This window comes from Neophocaena asiaeorientalis, unplaced genomic scaffold (genome assembly GCF_003031525.2).
Source record: "Neophocaena asiaeorientalis asiaeorientalis breed wild unplaced genomic scaffold, Neophocaena_asiaeorientalis_V1.1 scaffold648, whole genome shotgun sequence".
Classification (NCBI taxonomy): Eukaryota; Metazoa; Chordata; class Mammalia; order Artiodactyla; family Phocoenidae; genus Neophocaena; species Neophocaena asiaeorientalis.
In genome coordinates, this window is record NW_020172781.1 from 2543357 (window position 1) to 2560197 (window position 16841).

General features: G+C 40.2%; 1 protein-coding gene across 2 annotated transcripts in view; it reads right to left on the reverse strand.

The window, feature by feature from the left end:
* Window positions 1-1343: 1343 nt before the first annotated feature.
* The window catches only part of PTPN11 (protein tyrosine phosphatase non-receptor type 11), a 78324-nt gene continuing 62826 nt past the window's right edge, over window positions 1344-16841 (reverse strand). For both annotated transcript variants that reach the window (XM_024741478.1, XM_024741477.1), the window contains exons 14-16: window positions 8505-8617; window positions 6068-6170; window positions 1344-5359 (exon numbers count right to left, since the gene is read on the reverse strand). In XM_024741478.1, the coding sequence (XP_024597246.1) occupies window positions 6101-6170; window positions 8505-8617 (183 nt within the window). In that variant the 3' untranslated portion in view covers window positions 1344-5359; window positions 6068-6100. The remainder of the gene's footprint in view (window positions 5360-6067; window positions 6171-8504; window positions 8618-16841) is intronic.

Below are 16841 nucleotides of genomic sequence, written 5' to 3' on the forward strand. Positions count from 1 at the left end.
TTGTAAAACTAAATTACAATGTAACCTTATTGACTTTGTAAATGTATATGAAAACATTTACAATGCAGGAAAAAAAATCCTTTGCCTTATGACATGAACTTGATATTTCCCTTGAAAAATGTTTTCTCAATAATGATTACATTCAGAATGAAACGGCTCATTCCAAACCATAATTTATACTCTATACTAGGAAGTCCTTGCAAAACTGGCCTAGATTATCCAACACAGTGAATTTATATTTCATCAAGAACTGAATGGTTAAAAATGCAGTAAGTAGATGCCTGGATAGAGAATAAAGACACTCATAAATATGTACTATATTTTGTTGCAAAATGTGTCCAAAAGAGTGCTAGAACTGCCACTGGTATAGATCATGACAGAGAGAGTTATTCTTTGTTCAGAGATGAATGGAGAAGCAAGAGCTGAATAGAGAAATAGCTATTTGCCTTGCATGTTCATTTCTAAAAAGAGATCCAAAGAAACTGGCCTTGACTGAACCCATAAGAAAATGAAAGGACAGTTTCCCCCTTTCTCTATACACACACACACACACACACACACACACACACACACACACACACACAAGGTTCCCCACCGGTCAAGAATAAGCTTAAGTGATCCTCACCATTGAATCCTAACTCCCTGTAATTCACTCCTCTATGTAACCATCAATTTCAGTTAATAACCCTTATTGTTTACTCTAATCGAATTATAACTACCTGTATAACTGTTTTATTCATCCATTTCCCAGTCCCTAGCTTCTAGTGGGGATTTAATCTTTGCTGAATGGAAGAGAATTTGTACCCAAAACGGTCTATAGCCTTACCAGGTAGAGACATGACAACAAGTCTGAGCAACACATGAATTTCTTTGTCCATAAACCACCCACAGATTCTTTTTTTATATATAATATTTATTTATTTGGCTACGGGTCTTGGTTGTGGCACGTGGGATCTTTAGTTGCGGCATGTTGGCTCTTAGTTGTGGCATGCGGGATCTAGTTCCCTGACCAGGGATCTAACGTGGGCCCCCTGCATTGGGAGCGTGGAGTCTTAACCACTGGACCACCAGGGAAGTCTAATCATGTCCTGTATACATTATACAGACATACTTTTTACTCGCTATTTACTCATAAGTTCTTCCAAATAAAATTCCCTGGCTCCCAAAGCTACTCATAAAATAGGCACTCAAATGCTTGAGGAACTGATTCATTCATTCTGAATTCCAGGTTCCCTTCTAGATAAGAGCTGCAAAATGTCAGCATTTGGCTAGTATAAGAGGTTGAGGGACCTGTAATCCCAGTTTTTCCTGGACATTTCAGATGAAGTAAATGACAAATACCATAATATACGAAAATGGTTTTATTCCTAATTTTTAGTTCCCATACAGTTTACAAATACACTTTTACTCTGATAATACGGCTTTGCAACTAGCAAAGCAGTTGAACTAACACCCATAAATACAGGTGAAGAGACAATTAACATCTACTAATGTTTCTCTACATAAACTATTCTTTTAATGTCATTTTTTTAAAAACAATTGCAAATAGACTACATAATATACGTGGGCAAAAAGGCAATTAAGTGAATCTCTTGAAACACTAATGTATAATAAACAGTGCATATTATCAACATTTACATGATTCACATCAAAATGATGACATCCTAAAACGTATTCCTTTTAAAGGAGAGATTTATCAATAAAATATTACATATCTTTTAATACTCTGGTACAATACTTCATATACTGCAGGAAAATTAACTGTAGATCTAGTCATCGACTTAATAAAGGATCCTTTTCCATTAGCTTTTATTAATAAAAGAATCACAACTAGGTCATAAATAAACAGGCAAATTATTAATTACATGATTTGAGGTTTAGGATGAAAACTTGTAAAAATTAGTTTGATATACAGCAAAGTTATACAACACACTAAAACCAACTGTTTAATATTTTTGCCTTATGTGAACTGCCCATAGTAAAAAAGGAACAAACTTTTTAAGGATGGAAGATATAATAAACTATATTTTGGAACTTATTTTTCAAGAGGAAGAGGAAAAAAGATTTTAACGAAATTAAGGGCTAATACAGATCCTAATAAAGGCATATTGAAATCAGGGAGGCCATGTGCTTACGATGTAAAACTTTATTCCGCCAACAACATACAGAAAACAAAAACTGCACTGGGTTTGTACTTACGTCTACAGTCTAAGTTTCCCTTACGGATTAACAAGCTACAACAGAACACTTCACAATTGCATACCTTTTTCCACATTCCTCTGAACTAGAAATAACCCAGGACATTATATTAGTTCTTAAAAACCCTAGTAACCCCTTAATAACCCTTCAAGATAATCTTGATGATTTTCTTGGCTGTTCCAAAGCAAATGGGCTACGTAAAGAATGCACGAACACCAAGAAAGTAGTACATGTATTTTCTCATCCCCATTTAGCCACATTTGTAAAGTCACCGATTTCAAAGGGCGAGATGACCAGAATTTTCAGGAGGGCCACACACTGGATACAAGGTGTCTTTTTGTTTTGTTTTGTTTTTTTAAAAAAAAAACAGGCTATTAAGACTCTGAAATTTGGCTTTTTTAAAAAAACCCCAATACCACATGCCAGATAATTTCTTCACCCCAAATATAAAATCCTATGCTTGTAATTTTAAAATATTTAGCCAGCTATGGGAATATTGTGCAAATTTAATGTCTACCAGCAACCCAGAAGCAGACTGCAGACGTGTAGCTATCACACCTATTTTCCAGGTAACCTGATTCAACTATTACTGACTGCTGTGGTCCCAGGCCCTCTGACTTCCTCAGAAACCACCTCTTTGGAACTTCCATTTCCACTGTTTTTTTTATACCCGCACCTCGAGCTCACCTCCCCCTCCCCCATCTTCACAGCCCCTCCACGTGAATCCATCCCATGTAATCTTACCGGAGAACCTGCACTCGCCTTTACCAAACACACGACAAACCTAGGCAACCTAGGGACTATTAATCTTGTCTTGGCATCAGCTTACACCACATAATAGGTGCTGACTTCGTGGAGGGAAATCTAAATGAAATCAATGTCCTATTACAAACGAAGCTGGCCAGGATCAGGTGTTTCCAAGTGCAAAAACAACTGATCTTAAGCTACAGGCAGAGACGTTAATGCAGCAGATATGTTGTACAATCAAATCCTTGTATGCTGGTGAAAGACCTTGCCCCCAAAGTCCAGAGTCAAAACGTTATCGCAAAAACAAGGACCATTCAATGTGACAATGCAATACAAATAACAGGATTCAAGATCCTTGTTGCAAGTCCTGAACTGGAATCTCTTTCTTTACAGGCTTGACAAGAAGACAGCAGTCATTTACATTCCTCTTAGAAGGTAATTACCTTCAACATTTCTAAGTTCAATGGATGGGGGGGAAGGGAGGTGGGGGGAGAAGTCAATGTAATTTTTTCTGTGAAAATGGCAGCCAGGCTCTCCCCAAACAACCTCAGGGTTTCAAAGGAGGTAAAGACCTCAGAAAGGAGCTACTAACAGGGTTGGATCTAGTCCTTCCTTTTCTGGAGACAAAGCAAGAAGAATTCGATTAAGGAGATCATGACAACGGCAAAGCTGCCGTGGCATTTTATTATCTTTACAAAGTCCACCAATGATGCTTCCATTGAAATACACTCATTGAATGATGATTCAACACACAGGGCAAAGAGGGATGTCTTTGGAGAAGGCACTTCAGGTAGAACATTAGCAAATCCTACTGCTTGGTTAAAACAAAAATGAGCTACTGCTAATTCAATCTGACTAGTGGCCTCATGAGAACTGCCCCTCCGCACTGCAGCCTTGACTGCGTGCATGGGTGTGGGGCCCAACTGAAGCCAGGGGCGTGAAGAAAGCACCCCATTCACCTCCCTCTGCAGCAGCCAGGGCAATGAAGTGGCTCTGCTTTCAAATGCTCTGCCCTCCTGAACACACCCAACCTTAAGAGACCAGTTTCCCAAAGCAATGGTTTAGAACATATGCTAAGAGCCAGCAGAACTGGTTCAGGAAGCTCGCTGAAGGCCCTCTGTTTCTGCCTGACTTCCAGCTTACAGGAGCTATCATAACCAGCTTCAGCTTCCCAAGGTCACTAGCAGCTTCTACTTTTGCTAACCTCTTTTTTTAGCTGTTTTTCCATGGCACTGGTTCTGACGGCCTGTTACACTGGGGGCCTCCAAGGAACCTCACCTCCACTTCATGCCCTCGTGCAGTCTCCTCTTCCCAAATCGGAGCTCGGCCTGGGACTGGTTTTAATCAATAGAAGGCAGTAGACGTGATGCTGGGACAGTTCTGGGTTTAAGTCTTAAACCTGGCCACTACTGCTTTATACCCTTGGGACCTCTGAGCTGCCATAAATGTGGTCCAGCTACCCTGTGGGCGAGGCCACGTGGAGAAGGTGAGACCTGAGGACCGCATGCAGATGGAGAGGCCCAGCCATCCTGCCAACCACGAGTGACACCAGCAAGACAAGGAGAGGAACCGCTCAGCTGAGCCCAGCCCAGTTTGAAGAGATGGGGAAAAGCCAGTTGTTGTTTAAAGCCACTCAGTTTTCAGGTGGTTTGTCAGCAACAAGTGATAACCCAAAACTGGTTATCCATAGATGCATTTTTTTCCTAAATACAATTACTCAAATGAAAAGAAAAGATGACAAACGTTTTCCCACCACGAGTTTCTCAGTCAACAGGTTGAATGGTAATTGGTCAACTGCTAAGAAGAAACCATGCCTTTTATCCTAAGTTCCCATGATTTCTGCCCCCATGATTTTTCAATGGCAATGCAAGGGGAGACAGTCTGGGGCACTGGCTTAATTATTATTTAGCCAAAATAAGAGGCCATCAAAATGCATTATCCACTACTGGATAAGTGATGATAAATGAAATTGTTCTCACTTCTATAGGGTGTTGTTACTTAATTATCCCCAATCATTTTTCCTCTTACAAGTGCCCTATCATTCCCCACAAAGCAGGGGGGAAACTAAGTTTGTTGAGGTTATCAAAAGAAAAAATGACAATAACTAGAATTTGAATCACCATCATCTGGAAAATATAGAGCACAATTTAACTGCTTCCTCAATTTAAAATAAAATTCCATAAAATATAACACTGTCTACGTCATAGAGATGATTTCTTCTTATCTGAGGACATGAGTAATTGGAAATCAGGTATTGTTGAGTTAGAATACAGTGGTCTTTAAATGGTTTCAAATTTTGCTTATCAAAAGGTAGTCAACCACAATGCAAGCCTTCCAAATTCAAATTCATTCTTCATGTAAACTTTCTTGCATCTGTTCTTGATCTTTTCAGGGAGAGGGGGAAAGTCCACATCTGGCAAAGAAATAAGTTAGAATTTTTAAGGAGCATACATCTAAAAGTTTGGCAAGGCAGTAAACCATTTTAAAGTAGATTTAGACCTTTTAAATATACTATACATTGAAATAGGAATTTCGACGTGAAATGCTAAAAACTTACCTTTTAAACATACATCACACAATTGGGTCCCTGTCTAAAAAGGTGATTGGAAGGAAGGAGACGTACAAGGGAGACGAATTCCCAGCATCAGAGCTGGAAGGGATGTGGAGTTGAGCCAGTCAGAGGCCCAGGAAGTCCAGTGCCCTGTGTCATACAGCCAGCCAGTCAGAGGCCCACTGGGGTGAAAACTCAGGCATCCTGACTCTGACCATCCAGTGCCATGTCCCCACAGTCCCTAGATCCCTACAGATCATCTCCCAGCACAGCGTGGGTTAACCTACTTTAATAAAAATTGCAGGAATGATGATATCTGCTCTTCATCACCAGTATCAACCATTTTTCTGTAAGTGCTAACCCTGCCCTTCACAGAATTAATTCTGTATTTGATTTCAATATTTAATGAATCCAGCTTGGAAAAAGAAATACAGGCAGAAGAAAAAAGAGGCTGGGTTTTAAAATTCAATTGTGGTTCACTTTGTTAAAACAGTCACAAATTATTTGCCTGCTTCAAAATGCCACAAATGATATAAACAATTAACCAGTAGAGCACTTCTGTTGAAATACCTATTTCTGTGCTTGAAGTCTTGGCGGGTCTTCTCATCTGAAACTTTTCTGCTGCTGCATCAGACCCACATTTTCATAGACTCTAGCATTATCTTCTCTCATTCTGAAAAGAAGAAAAGGAAGACGACACTAATAAAAATGCAGACATACTGCTTAACCTTACATGATAGTTATAAGGCACATACTCTATTCTCTGGGGACCGTATGCGGCGCAGACATAGCTCCTGCCCCCAGGAGCTAACATTACAGGAGAGGATATCGGACAGAAACACACAGCAAAATAATTCTGAAGTAAGAGCCTCAAGTCCCTGTGCTCCCGGGGTTTGGCGGAAGGAGAGTTGTTTTCCAGGAGGGTGGAGCGAGGCAGGCCTGTATGATGAGGCATTGGGTTAGACCTTGAAGGAAGGCGAGACATGTGCATAGAGAAAAGAATGGTGTTCATTGTGGGCAGAAGGATCTGAATGGGCCAGAGCAATGTAAAGGCAAAGTGTAGGAACGGTTAGGCAGGGACTACAGATCCATTCAACCCCCAATCCCGCGACATGAAGGTGAACATGAAGCCGACCGGCAGTTTAGGGCCCCAGGGTGGAGGGGCAATACATCAGAGCCCAGACTCTGGTTTTTTTTTTTTTTTTTTTTCGGTAAGGGGGCCTCTCCCTGCTGGGAAGGTGAACATGAAGCCGACCGGCAGTTTAGGGCCCCAGGGTGGAGGGGCAATACATCAGAGCCCAGACTCTGTTTTTTTTTTTTTTTTTTTGCGGTACGCGGGCCTCTCACTGCTGTGGCCTCTCCCGTTGTGGAACACAGGCTCTGGACGTGCAGGCTCAACGGCCATGGCTCACGGGCCTAGCCGCTCTGTGGCACGTAGGATCTTCCCGGACCGGGGCACGAACCCGTGTCCCCTGCATCGGCAGGCAGACTCTCAACCACTGCGCCACCAGGGAAGCCCCCAGACTCTGTTTTGCTGAGCAGAGTGGAGACCAGGACAGTCCAGGGGGACGAGGAACCCAGCAGCTCTGGGCTGGTCAGAGAGGAACAAGCTGAAACAAGCAGCAGGGGCCAGGGTCTCCTGGGTCTGCACCCTACAAGGGGGACAACGGGAACGGAGAGGCAGAGAACCTATTAGTCACAGGCAAGCCACTGGTAAAAAGGGAGTCGTCAGAGCTAATTCTGTTGAGCCAACATGTAGGGAAAGCTTTCTGGCAAGGACTCGGAGCCCTGACATGCTGGTTCCACTGCAAATCACTGCAGATAGCAATTTAAAATCAACTTTCCCCATCAGTCCCCTGGGAAAGAAAAAAGCAGGCAGAAGGAAGAGGCGGCTTGGTGGAGAGCATACTTTTGCTATATAATTTCATTTCAATGTTAAATAGAAAGCAAATGTAAATACGAGCCTCATATATGTTATCAAAAACGTTTATATAGAGTATTAAAGCCAACAGGGGTTTAAAAATCCACATCAGAAGCAAACAGGGATAAGACTCCTAGGGGAAAATAAAAAGTAAATGTTATACCAGAGAGTGACTTTAGGATACACAGAAAAAAATAACTTACAATTGTTATTCACATAATCGATTTAACAAATATTTTCTTATCACATGTTTTAGTTTAAACATGGAGTTGGCAAAGTTTTTCTGTACAGGACCAGACTAAAAATAATGTAGTCTCTGTGGGCCATACACGGTCTCTGTCATGTATTATTCTTTGTGTGTGTGTGTTTTTAATAACCCTTTAAGAACCGTCCATGAGCTGTACAAAAGCAGGCCATGGCCCAGATTTGGCCTGGGGGCTGTAGTTTGCTAACCTGGTTTAAATACCCACAGTAGATTTCTGCTGACTGTGGAAAATTAGACCATGATCGTGTTGACACATTGATGGTCAATTTACTTACTTTTACATAGCGAAGAGTCTTGACTCATCAAAAAGGGTGTTACCTACCTCTGCAACAATCCACACCCCATCAAAAGAAAAATTAGATTCTTGGGACTTCCCTGGTGGCGCAGTGGTTAAGACTCCGCGCTCCCAATGCAGGGGTCCCGGGTTCGATCCCTGGTCAGGGAACTAGATCCCACATGCCACAACTAAGGTTTGCATGCCACAACTGAGGAGCTGGTAAGCTGCAACTAAGGAGCCTGCCTGCCGCAACTAAGACCCAGCGCAACCAAATAAATAAAATACTTTTTAAAAATTAGATTCTCCTTGGAGAACCAGCACTTGATATCTGTACAGTCCCGTAGACTCCTAGCCAGTGTAGCAAGCAGCCTTCAGTTTAGGTCAACTAAAATTTAGTTTAGCTAGCCACTGGCACACTCAAGAACCAGTTAGGCAACAATAATGTGCACCAAGGAAAGGCATGTGCTGCAAAGACGTATCATTTTTTAAAGCTTTTCTATAGGATTATGTTCAGGTAAAAAGATTTTCCTTCATTTCTACTTACTCTGCACAGGACGGCGTTGGGGTACAAGGCGGGAGGGGACTCTGATCTCCAGTTGCCTGGTCCGTCAGGGAATACTTAATATTTGTGTATTCGTGCCCTTTCCTCTTGCTTTTCTGCAAAGTGAAGATTGCATATATGAAGAACTGTGACTTTTTTGAGGGAATGAAGAAGTCAAAAAGGCATTTCATTAAAAAGGAAAAAAGAGAGAGAGAGTTTGACAGACAGACAAATTGGACCCTGAATACTGGTATGTATGTTGACCAAATGTCAGGGAATTCACCTCCTTCATGTAAATACATCATATGGGTGAAAAGCACCTTTGAACCATACAGTTCAAAAGCAGAGAGTCATGCATTAACAACTTACTGTATTAAATGAAATGTACCTGTTTCTGGACTGAGACAGAATTCACACGTTCTTTGACACATTAGCATCTAATCATTTCATAGTTCACTTGCAACACATTTAATGATTTTCAAGTAAACAGGTGGGAAAAGAGTTTCAGAAATAAACGCACTCCAAGTAAAAACTGCACACAGGTACAAAAGATGGCAGCACTCTTAGCAGAATCATACACTTTATCGTATCGTCCCCACCCCACCCCCACTCCAGAAAAAACTCCAGCACATTTAAAACTTTACTTTCAGCCCAATGATACTCTGGGGGAAAAAAGGCAAAGAAAACCAGTAAAATGTAATCTCATTTCAGATACAGAATGAACTGCATTAGGTAGGACTCTAGTTAGATGATTTATCATTCTTTCCTCCTAAATTCACCCAGAAACAACCAATTCCGAAAATCTAATCCATCAAGTTATCTTCATTATATAATGCTGCCTTCATTACAGGATTATTCAAGAAACAGTAAATGTTAGAAAGAGTACCCATATCAAATACTGACATATAGCAGTGACTTTCATTCACTGTTGTCGAGAGCGTGAACTGGTGCCATCACTTTGGTACACAACTGATAGTACCAACTAGTTAGTATCTGGTAATGATGAAAAGGCACATATATTTTACAACCTTGAACATTTACTTCTTGAGAAACTCATGCACCCAAGCCTAGAAAGAGCTGACAAGGATGTCCAGTGACGTGCTGTTCCTAACAATGTTCACTAAGAGAACACTGAATACCTCACAATGAACACCTCACATTCATATCACGAAATAATATGCAACAGTGAAGAGGAAAAGTGCGTGCGGGTGTGTGTGTGTGTGTGTGTGTGTGTGTGTGTGTGTGTGTGTGTGTGTGTGTGTGTGTGTATCAAAACAGATTACATACACAATGTTAGGTGGAAAAACACAAACTGCAAAGCAATGAAACAGTATATCATCTTGCTAAACATTCTAAACATAAAAACAATGTCATATATTGTATACAGATATTTGTATTTAAAAATTTTTAAATACAAAAAGAGACTGCAAGGTTAGTTAATGCCTTGGGGTTCCGAGGGTGAAGATGAGTGGTGGCCCTGGGGGTGGGTGTCAAACGGAATCTCAGCCATATAGCGGTTACACTTGATTGCTTTTAAAAAGAAAAAAGATTTGAAAGAAATGTGACAAAAGGAAATGGTCTATTATGGGTGTGGTACTGAATGTTTTAAATTTTTCAAAATAAAATGTAAAGCATAAAAGAAATTTAAATCCACCAGTGGAATTTCTTTTTCCTCTCCTTGCTCAAAACTCACCAAAAACAACAGCTAAATAAAAAATGGAAAATCTTACTATACGTAAAACAAGGGAATGCTACAACTCCAATCTACAAACTATAAAGTGTCTCTGATATAGTACTGTGAAAACTGGACCAAAATAAGAAGGAAGCTGAGAAGTAACACATACCCCTCAGGTGGTAGCAGGAAAAAGAAACCCCTGAATGTCACTGTCCCAGGAGTGAAAGGCCTGGAGCTGAGCCATGGCAGGCCATAGGAGAAGTGGGGGAAGGCTTGTCAAGAGCCAGTTCAACAGAGTAGAAAGGCCCACAGTTTGAAGAGCCTTTTCTGCCGTCCACTGCCACCCTCCCAGCTGAGGTGGCCTAGAGGAGAGGCAGGGTAGGAGGGAGCATTATTAACCCCTCTGACTCTACAGGCATTGCCAAGTGTCAGAATGACCCCCTGAACACCAACACACAGATGTGCTCCCAGGGCGAAGGTAACAGGGCACTGAGACAACAAACCCAAGCAAAGCTGTGGACCTCCTCAGCCACCCTGCCTCCCCTCGCTATGGACTATCCAGTAATGAAGGGGTCAGCACAGAGCCTATATGAAGAAGGGGGGAAGGTAAAAAAAGGAAAAAGGGAGCAAAGAGCAAAAGGCAGATGGAGAAGACACATCAAAAAAGAACCTAAACAAAGAAAGAAGAAAAGATGAACACAAATAGTTCTGCCTTAATATCACAGACTTCACAGACATGCGCTTTCTTAAAAAACAGTGTAAATAAGAGATTATATGACAACAGAGGAGATGAAAAGCAAGCTGGCGAAGCAACAAAAGGAAATAAAAGAAAGACACAAAATATAGTAAGTTCAAGTCTAATTAGAGGTAGCAAAAAATTAAATAACTAAGAGCATAGAAAGGGACATTGTAAACAGTCTAGAGGAAAACATATTTTTTAAACTATTAATAAAATACATAAAAGTGATGGAGAAAGCTATTAAGAGATTTGATATATATTATGGAATTCCTGAAGATGGGAACAAATAAAACATAAAAAAATATTCTAGGACATAATGCAAGAAAATGTTCCTGAAATCTCAAAGGAAAAAAAAATCTGAACCTGCATTTTATTTTATTTATTTATTTTTTTGAATCTGCATTTTAAAAGGAAAAACTTCACAATCAATCTCCCAAACATCAACGATAAAGAATATGCCTGGATTGGATCTCCAGGCAGAAAAAGTCAGTCACATATAAGGGGGGATAATCAAATTGACTTTAGACTCCAACACAGCCACATAATTCCAAAAAATCCTGTGGGGAAAAAAAAAAACAAGAATCTTATACCCTACTAAGTTACCCTTTAGATATAAAACCAATGTTCGGACATTTTTAAGCATGCAAAAACTTAGAATGCAATTATCTTAAAAAAAAAAAAAACAGCTAGTAATGAAATCTAGCCAACAGTGAGAAATCAAAATCAAAACAAAGAATTCAGAGAAACAGATACCATGATAAAAGGACTAGAGTTTTGATCTAAATACAGCACTAACACTGAACAACTGTCATAATTATAGATATAAATGTCATAAACCATGACAAAAATCAGGAGATAAAAGAAAAATGTTCTAATTCTCTTTCACAGAGTTAGCTATCAATTATTATTACAGTAAAAACAGTTAAAATTTTCTAAGCACTGGCTTTGTGTCAGGCACTATTTGAATATATTATCTCATTTTAATCCTCATAACAACCTTTTGAAATAGATACTATTAGCCCTATTTATTATTTATGTTATTTATTATTTATTTTGGCCACACCACACGGCACCTGGGATCTTGGTTCCCCTACCAGGGATCGAACCCGCGATCCCTGCAGTGGAAGCGTGGAGTTTGACCACTGGACCACCAGGGAAGTCCCAGCCATATTTAACAGATAAGGAAGTGGTGTGCAATTTCTAGTCATAACCTTAAAACAGGGGTTGGCAAACTAATGGCCTATGGGACAAACCTAGCCCAGACCTTTTGCAAGGCTTGTAAGAATAGTTACTTCATCACAAGTTTAATGGTTTTTAAAGGGTTGTAAAAAAAAAAAGAGAGAGTATGCAACAGAGACCATATGTAACTGGGAATCCTAAGAGACTCACCGTCTGACCCTCAACAAAGAAAGTCTGACTCCTACGTTAACAGGCAGCTGCTTGCCCTCCACTTCCTCCTACTCTTTGCAACCATGTGAAAAAGGAAACATCCTAAAGGACAGTAGGGGGACAAGACTGAATGTACCTGGGTCCCTGGATGAACCTAGGTCCCCGCCCTATACCCTCTGATCCCCAAATTGCCTGCCAGCTTGGACTTTTCTATAGAGAAATAAGCTTCTATCTTGTTTAAGGCACTATTATTTAGCCTCTGTTAAAGCAGCCAAACCAATTTATTATAAATTGCAGTCATTACAGAACTTATAGTCTAGGGAAGAAGTTGCAAAAAAGAAATCCGAGGAGAAAATGTTTCATTGAGTCTATATAGTATTTGAATTTTTTGAACTGGTTTTAAAAATTTAAAGTCCTGGGCTTCCCTGGTGGCGCAGTGGTTGAGAGTCCGCCTGCCGATGCAGGGGACGCGGGTTCGTGCCCCGGTCCGGGAAGATCCCACATGCCACAGAGCGGCTGGGCCCGTGAGCCATGGCCGCTTGGGCTGTGCGTCCGGGAGAGGCCACAGCAGTGAGAGGCCCGCGTACCGCAAAAAAAAAAAAAAATTAAAGTCCTTGTGAATAATCACCTCTGAATAGCAGCCATACACTTTTTAGCACTGAAATGCTGACTTACATAAGAAGTAATTTTTTTAAAGATACAATATAATTTAAAATTAAATATTAGCTGGAAGAATTGACAGAGAGCATCACTTACTTAAAAGTTTAAAAATCCTCTTTTTTTTTTTTTTTTTTTTTTTTTTATCACGGGCCCAGCCGCTCCGCGGCACGTGGGATCCTCCCGGACCAGGGCACGAACCGGCGTCCCCCGCATCGTCAGGCGTACCCTCAACCACTGCGCCACCAGGGAAGCCCCTAACTCATTTTTTTAAATAAAAAATTTAAATATACAATAAATAAACTGAAGCATAAAGATGCTTTCTACTCAACACTTTTTTAAAAATTGTGGTTTAAAATAAAACACATGAGATATATCCTCCTTACAAAACATTATGTGTACAGTATAATATTGTTAACCACTTGCTATTGGTGTACAGCAGATCTCTAGAACCTCATCATCTTGCATGACTGAAACTCCACCCCCCACCCATTTCTTTCTCCCTACTACACACTTTCTTGAAAATCAAAATCAATATTTCTACATGAAGTGATGACAAAAGAATTTTCCAATGAGGAATAATTAATGCAAATGGAACAGGAATTATTTTTAAAAATCATAGCAGCTCGAGGAATAACATAAAAATGCTGGAGCTTTTTAGCTTATTTTGGAAAAACAAGAAATAAAACTGATTCACAAGTCAGATGGGTTTGTTTCTCGGAACCATGACAGCCCAGGCTGTCTTATAGATCAAGAAAAATTCTCAGGGAGTAGGGGCTGTTTTGTTCCATTTTGTTTTATTTTGCTTTGAGGAGTGGAGGGAAATTTATTTCAGAGGAGGTCTAAAAAAATGATCTGAAATTTATCTATCCTCCACTGGAATTCAATGACATAGCATGGTTACCAAGTCGCTTGCAATGTTTATAATAAATCTTACGGTCTTGTCAACTGACACACAGCCAAGGTTGAAAGGAGGAACCAACCATGAGGCTCTAAAATCATCTGGTATTAACTATCTTTCCATGTGAGTAAACCCAGTTACATTCTTAAACCTTAAATTACAAACAAGCCCAAAAGCCCAGAGCAGGGAGAGAGTAAAATGAAAATGCTCTTGTCTAAGTTACGGAACAGCAAGATGATGCATCCAGGGTGCTCTGGGCTCAAATGTCAGGATTACAAACACCCTGACTCCTTCCACATCTAATCACAGAATCTTACTGGTTCTACTCTCCCTGGGCTCACTATCAGCCCCTGCTATCCTGTCCAAACCACCATCGGTTCTCACTGACGCTGGTCCCCCTGCAGCTGCTCAAGCCTCGTGCCCACCCAGCCTTCCCTCTCAAGCCAGGGCCCTCTTTTTAAAATGACAATCTCTTTTTTTTCATAAATTTATTTATTTTTTATTTATTTATCTTTGGCTGTGTTGGGTCTTCGTTGCTGTGCGCGGGCTTTCTCTAGTTGTGGTGAGCGGGGGCTACTCTTCGTTGCGCTGCACAGGCTTCTCACTGCGGTGGCCTCTCTTGTTGCAGAGCACGGACTCTAGGCGCGCGGGTTTCAGTAACTGCGGCACGCGGGCTCAGTAGTTGTGGCTCGAGGTCTCTAGAGTGCAGCGTCAGTAGTTGTGGCGCACGGGCTTAGCTGCTCCACGCCATGTGGGATCTTCCTGGAGCAGGGATCAAACCTATGTCCCCTGCATTGGCAGGGGGATTCTTAACCCCTGTGCCACCAGGGAAGACCCGAGGATCTTATGTCACTCCCCTGCTTCAAAATCCTCAGTGATTTCCCATTTTCCTTAGGATAAAGTTTTAAATCCTCAATATGGCCTGCAAGACCCGCCCCCTCGAAATCTGGCCTCTGCTGACTTTTCTAATCTCACCCAACATGCCCCATGCTCTCCCTCTAACTCCTTCTGCTTCATCGTACGGATTTATTTCCATTTCAGGAACATGACTACCTATATTTCCAGGATCTGGCACAGTGCCTGGCACATAATACAACTGACTTTAATTAATGCAGGAATGAATAAACAAATGAACAAATGTGAGAACACCTTTTTATTGAACCAAGGAGATTATGGAAGATATGTGAAGAAGCACAAGGCTAGGGAAACAAATAAAATAGGACAAATGTAGGCATGGCCTCATACATATATGTGTGTGTGTGTATATATATATATATATATACACACACGCACACACATGCACACACATATATATGAGAGAGAGAGAGAGAGAGAGGGATTATATAGAGAGAGCTAGACAAGAGAAGTAATTAATTTGCTAATTAGCAATTCAAAGAATATTATACCAGTACAAACAAACATACCCAGTATCCAGATCTTGGCTTTGAAATACCACTCTTCAATAAGAAGAATCAGGGCTCCTTAGAAAACTGGCTGGGAAAGTACAAGATGAACCTAGATCATCTTGTGGTGTCAAAAAGAGTAAGGAAGTAATCAAAAATGGGAACATATCAAAAAAACACAGGAACCAACTCGAAAAGCTTCCCACTAGGCAAATTTGGGACAGTTTAAGCAACAGAATAAGTAACAGTAATGGACTATAACCCATTCTGACATAAATAAATAAATGAATAAATAAATAAGGAAGATGGGAAAGCTATTTCTTATAGTAGGCTTCCATCTAATAAATGAAAAGGGAATGGTGGAAAGAGAAAATCACCATTGGGCAAATGTCACAGTGGTAATTTTTCCTGGCAAGAATCGTGAATGAATATAAAACTGGTAGGCAAAAAGTATGATGAAAAATTGTTCATTTATATAGTTTCTTGTATCTACCTACAAGATATTAATTAAAAAGGGAAAGACAGCAACTTAACAGTGGAGAAATCAGACAAACACCTTAATCAAGTGATCAAAGTTAACACTGCCAGGAGTGAAACAAACCAAGAGGGAGCTCATGATGTGATGCACCAGGAAGGACACAGCATCACTTCTGTGACCGTCCTGGCAAAAATGCATGACCTGAATCTCATCAAGAGAACACATCATACAAATCCAAACTGAGGAGCATTCTACCAAGCAACTGGTCTGAACTCTTCAAAAATGTCAAGGTCATGAAAGATAAAGATTGAATACTGCTCCAGATTAAAGGAGACTAAAACTACATGACAACTAAATGCACCATGTGACCCTGAACCACACGAAAGATATTAGTAGGACAAATTGGCAAAATCTGAACACGGTCTATAGATTCGAAAATAGTTACTGTATCAGTGCTAATGTCCTGATTTTGATAATTTTACTATGGTTATATAAGAGAATGTCCTTATTTCTAGGAAATACACATCAGAGTATTTGGAGGCAAAGGGACATTAATGTTTGCAACCTACAAACATTTCATTTAAAAAATTATATAGGTATATATAAAGTTATTTATATATGTGTGTGTGTGTGTGTGTGTGTATATACATATGGAGAGAGAGAGAGAATATGAATCAGTGATAAAGTAAATGTGTTAAAATGTTAACAGGAAAGGGAATTCCATTATACTGTTTCTGCAAGTAAAAAAAAAATTGTTTTAATTCTGAAATGGAAGTTAACAAAAGAAATCTACTTCCAAGTAAACAGCAGAATGTGAGAAGATCCATTTATAAAGAGCTGAGAATTTTCTCAGTCTTGCTCATTTGCATTTCCTCTAGATTCCCACCTGTTTCTGCATTTCCTCCTTCCAATGCTGTTTCTCTACTGCCTTTTCTTTTTTTCATTTATCCCTTTGTAGCACATTCTTCCACTCCCAAAGGTGGGAGTGCTTCATAATTTTGGAAATGACTGTATTTCAAAATAATTAATTATCCTAAATGAGTTTTGTTCTTTTGCTTAATTTAAAAATCAGGTGGTTTTAATGTTCTTTTTTTTTTT